The 15,984-nt window shown below is 43.5% G+C and overlaps 1 protein-coding gene across 1 annotated transcript in view; it reads left to right on the plus strand.

Annotated features, from left to right (window-relative positions):
- Positions 1-8,875: 8,875 nt before the first annotated feature.
- Positions 8,876-15,984, plus strand: part of C2CD2L (C2CD2 like) — a 51,798-nt gene continuing 44,689 nt past the window's right edge. The window contains exon 1 of the mRNA XM_033918608.1: positions 8,876-9,382. Within this exon, the coding sequence (XP_033774499.1) occupies positions 9,041-9,382 (342 nt within the window). The 5' untranslated portion in view covers positions 8,876-9,040. The remainder of the gene's footprint in view (positions 9,383-15,984) is intronic.

Consider the following 15,984-nt stretch of genomic DNA (forward strand, 5'->3'; position numbering starts at 1 on the left):
TGGCAATCTTTATTACATAGTTTAAATAAATAAATAATAACATTTGCTAGGTAAAATATTAAGGCCCGGATTCTATAAATGGCCACCAATTGCATGTCAATCTCAAGATGGCAAACTATATAGTTGAAAAAGTCTATAAAGATGGGAAAGTAGAAATCAACACATAATACAAGGGCTGGTCACTGCTAAGACCCCCTGGTAATTTTCCCAGCGTAGTATTCAATACTACGCTGGGAAAATTACAAGGGGGGTCTTAGCAATCTCAAGATGGCACCATTTATAGAATCACGCCTAAATCCAATTTCCCTAGTTCTCAAACCACTGAACTGACCATTAGGCTACTTGCTCCTCCACTCATTAATTTAACATATTAAGTTAATCCAATAAAATGGTATTACTTTTATTTTTCATTATTTGTTTTTCTATTTATTCATTAAACTCTGAAAATTGTCCTCCTCACTCTTCTTTGCTTTCCATAATTCTCTGGCTGACTTATGTCTTTAATTGCATTTACTTCTTTTAGACTTCTTCACCAAAGTTCCTCCCGCCATCTAGTGGTCTGTTACATTTTCATTTCTTTGCTCTTTTCCCTTTAATTTCATTATGTAACAATTTTTTTGTTGTTGTCTCTGGGTAATAAGTGTTCTTTCTTAATTGCCTATGTCACAGAAGTATAGAAAATGGCTATCATTCCCCTCAAACTTAGCTTTTGTGACCAGGACATTGATATTTTAAAATGTACCTTTTTTGTAGAACATTCTAGATTGATTCCAAGTTGAGTAAACCTAGTGGCTCTTTTGACGTCTAGGCTCAAACAGTGGAACTTGTTGGATGAAAGTGTGCAAGTTACACATCAGAGGAAGTGTCACCAAGCTTTTTCCACCTTCTTCACCCATCAAGATGGGCTCTGCTTCTGCCACAATTTGATCAGTCTGTTTGAGGGAATTGGAATCACCTGTAACCCGAAAGAGTGGTGCCTCTTCATTGATAGCTCATCCAAGAGCATCACAGCCTTGCTGCTTCATAACAAGAACAAAGTACCCATCTCTTTGACTGGCTTACTCAATATACCTCAAAGAAGATTACAACAGCATCAAGACCTTACTAGATGAGGGGGGAGTAGCCAAGATGGCGGCACTGATTATGTGTTTGTAGGATCGCTCGCTTTCAATCTACTGGGTTTTTCCTGGATACCTGTTGCCGTTATGCCACATAAAGGAGTGGTGAAAACGGTTCCCTCCATGACTGTTCTACCGGCCATTGTTCAGCAGACAATTGAGCTGTTTGCCGTGTGATTCCTACCAAAGATCAGGGAGGCCTTCCCTGCTTCAAAGTGCCTTTATAAAGTTGCCTGATCAAATCTACAAAAAATTGTAGATTTGGCCAGCTTTGGAGCCGGAAGAAATGTATGCAATTAAATTAAATTTAATTTTGTGTGCTTATTTTTGAGCTTGATCCCTACATGGATTGACTGTATACTGTTTCTCTAGTGGGGATCACTATCCGAAGGTAATTTTATAAATAATTCTTTGCATATATAGGCATATAAAGTGCACACTTGAAAGTGCCATTTTAAACAGACTACATGTCTATGAGAGCTCCGCCCATACACTGCTCAAACCCCACCCCCGATCATGCCTACACTTGGGTAGTGCACAGGTACACGTGTTCTTCGCACTGTGTATACTTGTACTCAAGGAGTAATTTTATAAGTAGCACTTTATATGCCTATACAGTATATGCAAAGAATTATTTATAAAATTACCTTTGGATAGTGATCCCCACTAGAGAAACAGTATACCGTCAATCCTTGTAAGGATCAAGCTGAAAATAAGCACACACAATTAAATTTAATTCTATCCTTAAAATATTTTATCTATTATAACAGATAATGTATTTCAATTGATCCTGACATGGTCAGATTACTGTAATGTGCTCTACCTAGGATTGGCAAAGATCAAATGTAAAGCCTTGCAGCAATTGATGAATTCTGCGGCAAGGTTGATCTCAGGAGTCCCACGTAGAGAGCATATTACTTGGGTGCTTCCAGTGGCACAAAGGATCTGCTTTAAGGCACTATCAGTGGTGCTTCAAAGTTTGTATGGTTTTATTCCCTTGAATTTTCAAACTCTTTGGGAGGTATACGAACCAACGAGCTGCTTAAGTTCTGAAGGTACAGTGAGATTGATCTCAAGGAAGGAGAATACTGTTTGGTAGGTTAAATCAACAATAGCAATGATGTCCGTGGCAGGAGTAAAACTATGGAATCTCCCCCCTAGTATCATGAGGACCTATTCAGACCAGCTACAGTTTAAGAGAATGTTAAAAACACAATTGTATATACAGGTCTTTCTTTGAAGATATGTGGAAGGGAGACACCTAGAGAGGAGTCTGAATTATGACTTGTGTCTTAGAATCATTGAGGAATGATGATATGTAATTTTCCTGCAGGCTTTCTGCTATTATTAGTGGGCTAAATGTATGTACTGAAAGTATTGTTATGTATGTTGTCCTCTGAACCAGTATGAATGTTTTATATTGCAAACTGCTTAGTTATAGGCAGTCAAGAAATTTTAGAAATAAATAAATATTTTCTATTTTAATTTAAACATGTAAAAAACTGCATAGATGTTACTACCAATGAAGTATATCAAATATAAAATAAACTTGGAAACTTGGAATCCCTGCAAGTCAGTGGCATAACCAGACAGCATATTTTGGATGGGCATGATGCATTTCCTCTTTGCCACTCACCCACCTCTGAATTCTCCTCACCTTCCACACAACTTAAAAATTAAATTCCTTAGCTGGTGGGGATCCCCAAGCCCCACCAGCTAGAAACACCTGCAGCCCATCATAACTCCCCTCAGACAACCAAGGCCCTCAGTGGCAGCACTTTCAGCCACCAGCACTAACAACCCGCACGTGCTCAGTTCTCGTGCATAAACTGAACATTGGTGGGGTACCAGGAGCACTGATGCTGACTGCCAAGGCTATCTTAGAGAGTTATGGAGGGCCACAGATGTCTTCAGCTGATAGGGCTTGGAGATCCCCACCGGCTACAGCAATGGTGCGCTGCTTCCGAGTGGGCCTGAGCCAAAAGTAAACAGACCCACAAATGGCCACACATCTACTGCAAATCCACAAAAGAACCTTAGAGGTCTGCTCCTGCCTGCAGTGGATAACTTTGATTTTTTGGATAACTGTGACAGGCTAGCGGCAGCAAGCGGAAAAGGTTTTCAGTTTCCCTGAGCATGACGCCAACAAAAGTGTGTGCTGAAAAATCAATACCCAAAACACCAAAGGGGACAGTATGTTAGCTGTGCCCAGGCATTGGGAGTGCAAACACAGACAGCGCTGGAATCCTATGGGATAAGTGCAGTTTCACACGCTATTAGTACGATTTGCATTTTCTATGGAATGTCTTGTATGTAATTAATTTAAAAGAAAATGTGCAGCAGATAAAAACATAGAAATAGGGAGATGGGGGGGGAAAAACAAATGATTGAAGTACTGGGATTGGTGAAGTGGGTTCTGAAATAGCTGTGCGCTATAAGAGGCCCCACGATCCCCTTCCCGTGTAAGGTTTCTGATGTTCCTCTCCTTGGTTAGTTTTAGGTTTTGGTGAGTAATTTTAGTAAATAAGTATAAAAGACCCACTCAGGCTATGGGATGCTGAGAAGAAGTTATGAATACTGAATCTCTGTAACCATTTTGGTATAGAAACTAGAAGACTTAGGCCTCCTTTTACGAGACTGCGATAGCAGTTTCTAGCGCAGGGAGCCACGCTGAGTGGCCCATGCTGCTCCCGACGCTCGAGTTCGTATGAGCGTCGGGAGCAGCGCGGGCCATTCAGCGCAGCTCCCCGCGCTAGAAACTGCTATTGCAGTTTCGTTAAAGAGGGGGGGTAAGAGGTTCATGAAAGAACAATTGGAGTGCTTTCACTCATTTTGAAGAAGTGTATAACTACCACCCTGGGGTTCTTCTTCTTCGATGATATGCAGTGAAAGTAGAAGCGCTTTGCATCCTGCACGCAACAGCTCCACTCCTGCAAAATGTGGCACAGGCGACAGAGGGCAAATTCTCAAGATAATAAAAATAGAAAATAAACAGATCAATATTCAGAGCAATTTAACTGACCAGAAATAGCTTCTGGACAGTTAAATCACTTGTTTGGAGCTAACCAGTTAAGGATCTCAAAGTCCCTCCTTGAGGGCCGCAATCCAGTCGGGTTTTCAGGATTTCCCCAATGAATATGCATTGAAAGCAGTGCATGCACACAGATCTCATGCATATTCATTGGGGAAATCCTGAAAACCCGACTGGATTGCGGCCCTCAAGGGGGGACTTTGAGATCCCTGACTGAGCTTCCATCAAACCCGACTGTTTTGGGGGCATTCCAAGGGCAAAGTCAGCACTTGGCCAGTTAAGTGCCAATATTCAGCAGGTAATGCCATGGTAACCACATAAAAAGTCAGTCTTATCTTTATGTGATGCCTCATAGCTGGTTAAGTGCTGAATATCACTCTTAACAGACTATGGAGTAGAATAGTAAGAGGGGGCAGGCTACCCTGGGTGCCATCTTGGTGGGGGGACTGGCACCTCTCCTTCATTCTGCCTCCGCCCCCCCCCCTCCCCATTCCTTCCCACCACACCCCCACCACACGCCTTCACTTCCCCCACCCCGTACCTCTAACTTCGCTAGTGTGAGCAGCAGCTCCAACCTGCTGCTTGCGCCGGCCTCGGCTCTCCCTCTGATGTCACTTCATGCCCAGAAAGTGGCATCAGAGGGAGAGCCAAGGCCGGCACAGGCAGCAAATTAGAGATGCTGCTTGCTCCGGGGAATGAAAGAGGTACGGGGAAAGGGAAGGGGCGGGCCTGTGTGCGACAGGAAAGGAGCAGGGGGGGAGGACAGAGAAAAGGGCGGGGGTGCCACCGCTCTGAGCATCTCCCACTTCACTACCGCAACTATGCATTAAGAAAGCTCCGCAAATCTGGAAATCAACCCTCCCTCCCTTTTACAAAACCACGGAAGTGGTTTTTAGTGCAGGCCGGAGCGTTGAATGCTCTCGACACATAGAGTGCCTATGAGCGTCTGGAGCAGCGCAGAGCATTCAGTGCGCCGGCCTGCGCTAAAAAAAAAAAATGCTTCTGCGGTTTTGTAAAAGGGGGGAAGGGTAAATGTTGAAGCCAAAACATGGCCCAGCATTGAATTTTTGGACATAACACCAACAGCAAAAGTACTGAGTGCTGCCAGCTCAATATCAACCCCCTCCCCCCCCCCAAAAAAAAGGTTTCATTTTGGGTAGTGATTTGAATAAGTCAGCTTAGGTATGTGAATGTGCAACACATCTGGTATCTTTGTATGTTGCAAAGTACAGGAGGAAACGGATTTGTTTCTATTTCCATGGTATTTACATGCAGAGTCTGACTTCTTGGAACTCCCAGTTCTGGTTTTGTTTGCACGTTTATGTTTCTAATCGTGCGGTCACTAAGTCTGTGTTTGGAGAGGCTTTATGTATATAGGGTGAGGCTTTATGTATACAGGGTGAGGTATTTTCCTAACTTGTAATTTCTGTGTAGGGATCTGAAACAATCTTCTCTTTCCCCAGTACAAGATTTGTGCTACAGGGACTGATATTTCTAATGTTGCTTTTCATAAACAATGTGGCCGATTGCAGGGGACATGGCTACTGTAAGGGAGGGGGTGGTCACGTTACCCTTTAAGAATGACCCTGCATGTGACTACTGGTATCTTTATTTCCCAGAAATAAAGTACTGAATATGCAAAAGATAAAGCTGCACAAATTGGAGACCAATTGTATGCAAATCAATCTGATGCCTATTCATTGTGGTAGTCATGAAAACCTGACTGACTGGATGTGACTCAAGAAAAGGATTAAGAAGCACTGTTCAACCTCCCTCTTGTAAGCACCTGCTTCCCTAAATCTGTTCTGGGTGCCCCAGAGCCAGTCAGGCAAATCTCTCATTTGAAAGGAAGCTCTGGAACGAGGGGGCATAGGATGAAGTTAAGAGGTGATAGGCTCAGGAGTAATCTAAGGAAATACTTTTATACAGAAAGGGTGGTAGACATGTAGACTTGTCTCCCGGTAGAGGTGGTGGAGAAAAAGACTGTATTTGAATTCAAGAAAGCATGGGACAGGCACGTGGAATCTCTTAGGGAGAGGAGAAGATAGTAGATGCTGTGGATGGGCAGACTGGATGGGCCATTTGGCCTTAATCTACTATCATGTTTCTCTGTTTCTATATACAGTATACAATTATCAAAACCCACTGAAGTTGGACTAATGTTACCTGACTCATATATATGTTTTCTTTCCCCCCCTCAATTTTTTTATTTTAACTATTACTTCATAAAGGTGGAAAATGCCTCAGAAGTTGAGGATAGCACCATCTGTTGTCAGTGTGATAAATCACCACGTTCTTAATCAAATCATTGGGAGAAAAAACCCCAACCACCTTTTCATTTCATGTAATCACTACCAGATAAATACTAAAACTTCTTATCTTCTCTTTATTCTTCTTATTTAAATATTTTGGAAGATTTTTAATCCTATCATGCAATATATAAAAATTCATGCACTTATATTAATTCACGCAATCATGCTCTTATCGATTTCATGTATAGAGTTTAGTAGCATTATATCCTGAGGAACGGCAATCAAAACAAAAGAGAGTATTCTTCCAATATAATCAACATAGTTCACTTATCTTAAGTTACTTTTCCTTGTAACTAATTTCTTATCAATCTGTCCACCATTAGCGTGGCAGTGTAGCGGCATGAAATTGTAAATGGCGGGAAAGAGCATCAATATGAACTGTGGTCACGCTAACGCCGGACAGATTCTGCCAGAAATTGATTCTATTTTCATTTTTATTTAAATTATTACAGTATTTCTTAGATTTTTTTTTTTCTGGTTGCTTGAGAGTTCTGGTTAATTGAGTTCCGGTGAACAGAGAGTCTATTATATATTGAAAATCTGCCTGTCTGTGGCATCTCCAGGACAAGTCCTGTGGAAGACTGTGCCTAACCTTTCTCTCTTGGGAGGTAATGACACTATGGATTGTTTGGTGCGTACTTGGCAGTAACTAGCCTCACTTATAAGCCAAGTTATTATGGGTGTGATCGCAATATCTCTCATTAATATCTAGTGTTATTTTTAATACTTGTATTGTGCACAAGAAAGTTTCCTCCTGAAGTTCATAGGGTGTAAACAGACATCATGATACTTGAAATCTATTTTAATTAAACTGGTGGCACCCAAAACAACAGGCTATTCCTGCACACTCTGTAACTTTGATTGCAATTTTACCTGTGTTGCCAAAGAAAATAATGTGATTAAAACTAAAAGGGAAAAATAGAATAACAGTAAAATCAAATGACAGGGGTCAGAATGTTCAAGAAAAACAATTCCAAAGCTCTGTAGCTTTCTACTGCATCGTCTTGGTCTCCGATTGCATCTCTTGGATTTGATAATTTTCTGTCTCCCTGCAAAGGATGGAATGTGGTATTTATTTCCAAAGGAAAGTAGAAAAAGTTGCTACATTAAGAGGAAGAGCTTTCCAGTATTAATTTTTTTATATATAAATTATTTAAATGTTTGAATAAGCAATTGATTTAAAATTTGTTTTAACTGTATATAGGGCCATTTTTTATGTCATCGTTGGTTATGTAATCTGGGAATTTGTTTTTATAACTTATATTATGAAAATAAAAAGGTTGAAGTAAAAGAGTGAGTCACACTAGTGACACTTACTACTACTACTACTTTTAATCACATATATAGCACTAAAAAGCGTACGCAGCTCTGTACATTTTGACATTTATTGGGGATGCAGAATCCAAGGTGCAAGGAGTTATGAGTCGAAAGCATTCTTGAAGAGGTGGACTTTTAACTGGGCCTTGGACACTTCCACTAGAAATGCTCTTCTTGTGTTTTCCTGCTTTACACCAATGTCGGATTTTTTTTTTTTTTAATCTTCCAAGATTTTTTAAGGGACAGAAGAACCTACCGGTATTTCTACACCTCTACAAGGGTTAATACAAAAACTAAATACAGGCTTCTAGCCCCTCCCAGACACTCGTTATTAGCATGTGGATAAGTTTGTGGTGCTGTAGGAGCTTTCTGATTGGTCAAGCGTAGGGGCAGTTCTTTTCTGATTGGTCACTTATTTTAACCAGTTTGTAGTATAGCTTGCATTGTACGTCAGATTTTGAGTTAAAAAGAGAGCATCTCGCAGCTTAGCACAGATGCAGTATGGGGTGGGCCTAAGAGGGAAGCCCCCCGCCCCCCGAAATGTGGTTGCTAGATTTAGACGTAGGCACCTGCCTAGGGCGCCAGATTTTGAAGGCGCCCATTACCCAAAGAAGCTTGATCCTTTGGGGCAGGGGGAGGCAATTTCGGTCCTCCAGAGCCGGAGCCAGCTCAGGTTCTCAGGGTAGCCACAATGTAAATCTATCTCATGCATATTTATTGTGGCGATCCTGAAAACCTGACCTGGCTTCTGCTCTTGAGGACCGGAATTGCCTACCCCTGCCCCAAAGGCTCAAGCTTCTTTGGGTAATGGGCGCCTTCAAAATCTGGCAATTCCGGTCCTCAAGAGCAGAAGCCAGGTCAGATTTTCAGGATCGCCACAATAAATATACAGTATTTACATTGTGGCTACCCTGAAAACCTGAGCTGGCTCCGGCTCTCGAGGACCGGAATTGCCTACCCCTGCTTTAGGGCCATCTACTGACCCGCCCCCACCAAATCTGCTGTCTGTGGCCTCAGTTCACCTAACAGCGGTCACATTTCCACCGCGAGAACGAGGGGAGGGGAGGGGCGGGACGTAAGAAGGTGCCGCCCCTTTAAGCCGCAGCCGTCGGGCGAAGTGGGCGGGATCTGTCATTTTCGGGCCTGCGCGTGCCAGCGCTTCGGCCCCTCGCCCGCGAGGCATGTAGCGCAGAGCCGGCCGGGGACGCTGCCCCTCTCCCTCCGGCAGCGATGCTCTCGCCCGAGCCCTGAATGCCGGCAGCATGCAGGCTCTGCGCGAGCTGCTTCTCCTGCCCGCCGGCTTGGACCTGGGCTGGCTGGCGCTGCTGCTGCTCTTCGCCGCCTCGCTCTTCACCCTGCTCGCTTGGCTCCTGCAGTATTCGCGGGGGCTGTGGGGCCGGCGGGAGCAGAGGCCGAAGCCCCCCGGGGAAGCCTGGATCTGGAGGTCCCTGCTCAGGCTGGCTGGGGAGCGCCGAGGGCTGGGCGCCCCCGAGGCCGGAGGAGCGCAGAGCCTCTTAGCTGCCCTCTTCGCCTTTAAGTCGTTTCGGGAGAACTGGCAGAGGTCGTGGCTGAAGGCACTCAACGAGGGAGCCCGCAGGAACAGGGTGAGTGGCCGCTGCAAACGGGGCAATAGGAAGGGAGGGGCTGGGGCCCTACCATTTTGACCCCACAGGGGGGAGAGAAGGGCAGGGCCGGAGCTTGGTTGGTTTGTCCCTCCCCCCCCCCCCCCCCCCGTCTCTGTGTGGAGTAGACGTTTTGCTGATCTATACCAGTGGTTCCCAACCCTGTCCTGGAGGACCACCAGCCCGTCGGGTTTTTGGGATAGCCCTAATGAATATGCATAAGAGATATTTGCATATAATGCAGGTGACAGGTATGCAAATCTGCTCCATGCATATTCCTTTGAAAACCTGATTGGCTGGCAATCCTCCTAGGACAGGGTTGGGAACCACTGATCTACAGCATAGTTTTAGGTTTCTTGGGTACAGGCCAGGATAAACAGTTGCCCCCAGTGATCTCCAGAAGGAAGCCCTCTATGGCACAGGCCAAAGTACTAAGAAAAAACACAAGCGGTGCTTTTGGCCCCTGAGATCCTATCCCTGCCTCAATATGCTATCTCTTCTCTCTCCTCTTTACTACTGGAGAAATTATTAGAGAATGCAACTACACAAAGCCTTCCTGTTTTACCAGGGGTTGCCTTGCTGAAGCCATAGGCTAGTACCTGGGGTTCTTAACCTTTTTTTTTGTTTGTTTGTTTCTGCACCTCTTTGACTGATCAATGAAATTCTCACACACCCTTCTTAAACCACTTGGCCATTACTAATTACTGACAGCTAGATATGTCACTAACAAGTCACTAAAATTATAGTAGTCCACAGTTATACTATCAATAACTATCTAGAAAGTTTCTATGGATTGCCACAGATTTCAAGACCTTTCTGTGTACCCCTGCTTGACCTCTTCCCGCACCTCTTGGGGGTGCGGGTACCCCTGGTTAAGGATTCCTGGGCTAGTATTTCCCAGGCTTCTCCTGGAGGCACACCTGTCTAGTTTTCACAACTGCATGCAGGGAAGTAGTCATGGGTGGGTTTGGGAGGGCCTGGGTCTGTCCACGGTCTGCAAACCCTGGTATAGGTGGCAGGGATCCCCCAAGCCTCACCAGTAGAAGACATCCTCAGCCTGCCAAAAGTACCTCATCAGTCAGTGGTAGCGCTCCTGAGCCACTGAATACAGCATCCTGTGTTTGCTCAGAGGATGTGTGAAAAGTGAACATTCATGGGGTGCTGGCATTGGTAACTGGGAGTGGTGCTGTTGGATAAGGGGAGTTCTAGTTCATGGGTGTTCATTGTGGACATCCTGAAAACCTCCAGGACGGGGATATTTTGCTACTGTTTTATAAGCAGGACAAACTAGGAAGTTTACCTTTCTTGCACACCAACTGCACTTTGTTTGGGTTGCCAAATCTTATTGTAATTGAATAATTGTTCAGTTCCTGGCATTTGTGTCTTTTGTTCAGGACTAATTCAGGGTACTAGATGCCCTGCCTAAAACTTCAGCCGTGAACTTTTCCACCCTATACAGGTTAATCTCTCAAACTCCACCCCCACTGGCAGGGATATTCATTTTTCTCTTTCTCTTTCTCTCTCCTCCAGCACCAGTAATGTCCATGCATCCAGGACTGCTCCCTCTGCCTTCCCTCCTAGAATCTATCGTGTTTATCCGTCTCTTTCCACAGCTTTTTACCAAAGATGCTTTTTGACTCCAGCACTCAGCCAGCTGCATAGCAACTCTCCACTCTCGCCTGAGGCTGTATTTATTCTCTAGCTCAGGGATCTCAAAGTCCCTCCTTGAGGGCCGCAATCCAGTCGGGTTTTCAGGATTTCCCCAATGACTATGCATTGAAAGCAGTGCATGCACATAGATCTCATGCATATTCATTGGGGAAATTCTGAAAACCCGACCGGATTGCGGCCCTCAAGGAGGGACTTTGAGACCCCTGCAATGCCATGAGTCCCTCTGGACACAGAGTGAAGGTGCAGCATGATGCAAAGATGGGGGTTGAGGATAGGTGTGATGCTCCATTGTTGCTTCAGCAGCAAACTTCTGATCCCTTTGTTGTCTTGGGCTAGTGCATTGTCACGCAAATGCCCTGCCACACTCCACCCTAGCCCCACCCCCGTACTGGCCTCCGAGCTCGCGCAGATATTGATGCAATGGCACCACACGCATGCACACGTATGTGACATCATCGTGTCGACATCCACACACGCTTGGAGGTTTGTGCGGGGGTGGCCCTGAGCTCTCGTGCTGGCAGAACATTTACGGAGGTATGGGGAGGGGAGTGAAGGAGAGGCGTCAGTGTCAGCAGTGATGCACTTGCTACATGTCATTCCCTGGCGGCACACCCATAATCTCGCTGCGGCACACAGTTTGCGATACACTGAGATGCACCCTAAATCATGCCATTTTAGTCTGCCCTCTTGTTTGCCTAGTGCAGGGATCTCAAAGTCCCTCCTTGAGGGCCACAATCCAGTCGGGTTTTCAGGATTTCCCCAATGAATATGCATTGAAAGCAGTGCATGCACATAGATCTCTTGTATATTCATTGGGGAAATCTTGAAAACCCAACTGGATTGCGGTCCTCAAGGAGGGACTTTGAGACCCCTGGCCTAGTGCTTCCACCTAATATTTTCATGTCCAAAATAGACTTTGCGCTCATTATTAGGGGATATGTATCACTATATAGCTCTCTTGGGTTTACACTGCATTGTACAGTGATGATATGTATTCAGGTAAAGAGTTTACAATGTAAATGGGATTATTTGTCAGCAGTCAAGAGGGTAGATTAGGGGAGGAGGTATTGATGTGTTGTTTTTTGTTGTTTTTTTCATTTCTCTTTCTACTGTAAACAAGCCAATTCTCTATTGCCACTATGGAAAAGACAGGGTCTTGAACCTTGCTGGGATGAATCGATTTAGTCCATAGGAAGAATTTTTAACTGTGAAAATAAATAAGCCCTGGAATAAGTAACTAGAGAGGCAATGAAGTGTGTCTCATTGGAGGCTTTTAAGAACAGATTAGACCAGTGGTCTCAAACTCGTGGCCCGGGGACCACATGCAGGCCGCCAGGTACTATTTTGAGGCCCTCGGTATGTTTATCATAATCACAAAAGTAAAATAAAAGTTTCTTGATCATATATCTCTTTAGCTATAAATAATTATTATTAAGACTTGGCTAAAAGGAAAGATTTATAAACTATAAAGAGTTTTACTTCATGCAAAATTGTAATTACTTTAATAAGACAAATCCAAAATGTGGCTCTGCAAAGGGTCTGAGTTTGAGACCACTGGATTAGACATACATCTGTTGGGAGGAATTGGATCTTTACCAGGAGACTGGGGGGAGGGGCAAAAAGGACTTATTGAGCATTTATAAATAGATCTCCTTTCTGGGATTTGCCAGGCACTTGTGATCTGAATTGGCCATGTTCAGACAGGATGCTGGGCTCAATGGACCTTGATCTGGACTTGCCTTTATGATCTTGTGTTCCAGCCCTCTTTTGCTGTCATTATTTGGTCTTTGATTAGGGGAGGGACATTTATTAAATACTGCTTTGATGCCACATATAGCTTACTTGTGCTACCTGCATCACTTGTTTAGACTGAAGGCAGAACTTCTGCACCCAGGAAAGAACAGGCAAGCTATAGGTTCTTCAAGGCCAAGGAAAAAAACCACCAAAACACCCTGTCTGAATTGTGTGCAAACAGAGAGAGTCTCGGGTATCAAGAAATGCAGTCTGAGATAAGAAAATGTGGCAGAAAGATACAGAAATATTTCTCATTGTTTTGGTTCCATAGACCCGATTAAAAAGAATTTCCAAGCACACCTATCTTATGACCTCCGGAGGGAAGTTCTCTTTGGTGCAATGCAAGCTTTATAGTGAGAGTTAACAGTAAATCTGAGAGACTGAGATCATACTCCACATGCCCTGGCTTAGGAGCGAGGTTCATTACTGATTAGTGCTGCCCGATTCGTGATTCGAATCGGTTCAAATCGGTTCGTTTTTGTAAAAAAACCGGACTTACCGATTCATCCCGATTAAAGTTCATTCTTTTTTCACTGCCGGCCGCTGGACTCGTTCCCATCTAATGTAACTTCCGGTTTTGCAAAAGCCCAGATTAGCGTGCTAAATCAACCCGTGCACTAACGCTAATGCAGCCATAGGATAACATGCACACATTAGCATGTAGCGCACCTTTGTAAAAGAGGGGGGTTTTTTTAATTGAAATTTTATTGAAATTTTACAAATAAAAAAGTATAAGAATAAAACAAAACAATAAGCTACAGATACATAATAATATGCAAAATATAGTATAGTTAATATACAAAGTAAAGTTAATTAAGATTTACATGAGTCCTTACATATTCATCAAGAGGGGTCCAAATTTTTGTGAATCTGGCTAAGTTATTTTGTTTGAATGTTATTTATTTCCTCATACTTTCTGATGACACAAAGGTGATTCCATCATTCATAAAAATTAAGCCTAGAATTGACTTTCCAATTGGAAACAATATGATGGATAGCTAAGGCAATCATGAAATCAAATATTTTTTTATATAACAGTGGTATTGATATATCTGGATTAGAGGAATGCAATATTTGTTCATTTAATCCAATCTGGTTTTCTGATACTCTTAAGTACCAACATTCGGGGACCCCCTGAGGAAGAAGTGTTTTTCGAAACACGGACCATGTTAGGTCTGGTCCACACGAATATTAGGACCAGTTTTTGGATGTAATTGTGGCTTCTGTATTCATTTTATATTTGTCATATGTTTTTATAATTTTTTGTTTGTTTTTTTATTGAATAAATTCCTGCACCCTGTACATTCCCCTGCAGTTTTGTTTTGTTTTTCTTTGCATTTTTTTACTGCAGTTTTTGTTGGTTCTTTTTGTGTTGCCTTTGGTTTGCATAATGCAATTGACTAATAAAGACTTTTATCAAGATCATCAATTCCACAGTTGCCTGCTTTGTTTTTGCTCTCCTGCTTTCCTTGTGGAACTTCTTTGGTGGATTGTTGTTTGTTCAGTAGCTGTAGTAGAGCCACAATTTTAATGGGCATAGCTGTTGTGTGTGTATTACACACACTCAACAGCTGCACCCATTAAAAAAAAAAGTCCACAGCCTACTCTCCTGTCGGCTCATCTGATGGTGGCATAGGAATCGCTGATCAACTGAGCTGGCAGGACTCCCTAAAGCTGCAGATTGGTGGCTTTGGAGAGTCCTGCTGGCTCAGCTGATTGGAGATTCCCTTGCTGCTATCAGTGAGCCGGCAGGGAGAAGCAGCAGCAGCAGAAGAAAAAAGCCCAAAAGAGCTCTTTAAAATTTTTTTTGGGGGGGGTTTGTCATTACAGGAGAGATGGAGGGGGAGGTGCTGTGCAAGCACCAGGCAAAGTTCCTCCCCTTTTTACCGGGGCTGTTCCACACGATTAGCATACATATAATTTGCATACTATTTGTGCAGAGCATCACCCGGAAAACAAAAATCGCTTCCACCACTATTTCTTTTACCATCCTGCCCTCAGTGCTGGAGCAAATGGTAAAAGTAGTTGATGTAATAGGTTAAAAAAGGTTTAGGCAAATTCCTGGAAGAAAAGTCCATAAACAGTTCTTTTAAGGTTGACCTGAGAAAGCCATTACTGATCCCATTACATTAACCGAGTTATGTAGTTTGGGCCTTTCTACATTTTTGGACTGGCCACTGTTGGAAACAGGATACCTGGCTCAATGAACTTTTGGTCTAAGCCTGTAGGGCAGGGGGTCTCAAAGTCCCTCCTTGAGGGCCGCAATCCAGTCGGGTTTTCAGGATTTCTCCAATGAATATGCATTGAAAGCAGTGCATGCACATAGATCTCCTGCATATTCATTAAGGAAATCCTGAAAACCCGACTGGATTGCGGCCCTCAAGGAGGGACTTTGAGATCTCTACTGTAGGGCAATTCTTAAATTCTTATGTACGGATTAGCCAGCCTGATCCCCAACTCTGCTTCTAAACCTGTTTAAGGCTATGATGCAGAGATTCACTGGTTTCGCTCTGTAGTGATTCTCAAAAGGTTTAATTTGCTTTTTTTGAGCTTCTAGGTCATGTGGCTTTCACTGAATGACTCAGACGTGGATTGCAAAGGTCTTTGCCTGATACCCAGGATCCTTTCACTCTGCTTGTTTATTTTTTAGGCGGTTCTTGTTAGTATTTCTAGAAACAAAATATTAACAACAAATAAGACCAGACCAAAGCTCTGGAAATGGTTCAAATATGGAGAATTCTTGTTGACTCTGATTCCAAAAGGCTGATGTGACTAGTAAACGTGCTTCACAGGTGTTTCGGAGCTTGGAAATAGTATGCAAAGTTGGGCTTGATGTTGAAGAGTCACTCCCTGCTATTATGCCAAACCGAGGCTGTGCAAAATACAATTGAGTATCATGCCTGCTGCTGGGGTTTCACTTATATATTTCACATTTAATATTAAAATAATGGCATTATGACGCTGCCACTGGGAGTTGCCTCTCAAAAGCACTGGGCAGTAGCATTTAGCTAGGACTTACATCAGTGCTTTGTGTGCCACATAGAACCAATGGCTTTGGATTTTTATAAATTGGAAGCTGGTCCCAGTGCACTTTTTTTGACCCTGTACTATAGGATGAC

The sequence above is a fragment of the Geotrypetes seraphini genome, chromosome 13, assembly GCF_902459505.1.
Source record: "Geotrypetes seraphini chromosome 13, aGeoSer1.1, whole genome shotgun sequence".
In the NCBI taxonomy this organism is placed as follows: domain Eukaryota; kingdom Metazoa; phylum Chordata; class Amphibia; order Gymnophiona; family Dermophiidae; genus Geotrypetes; species Geotrypetes seraphini.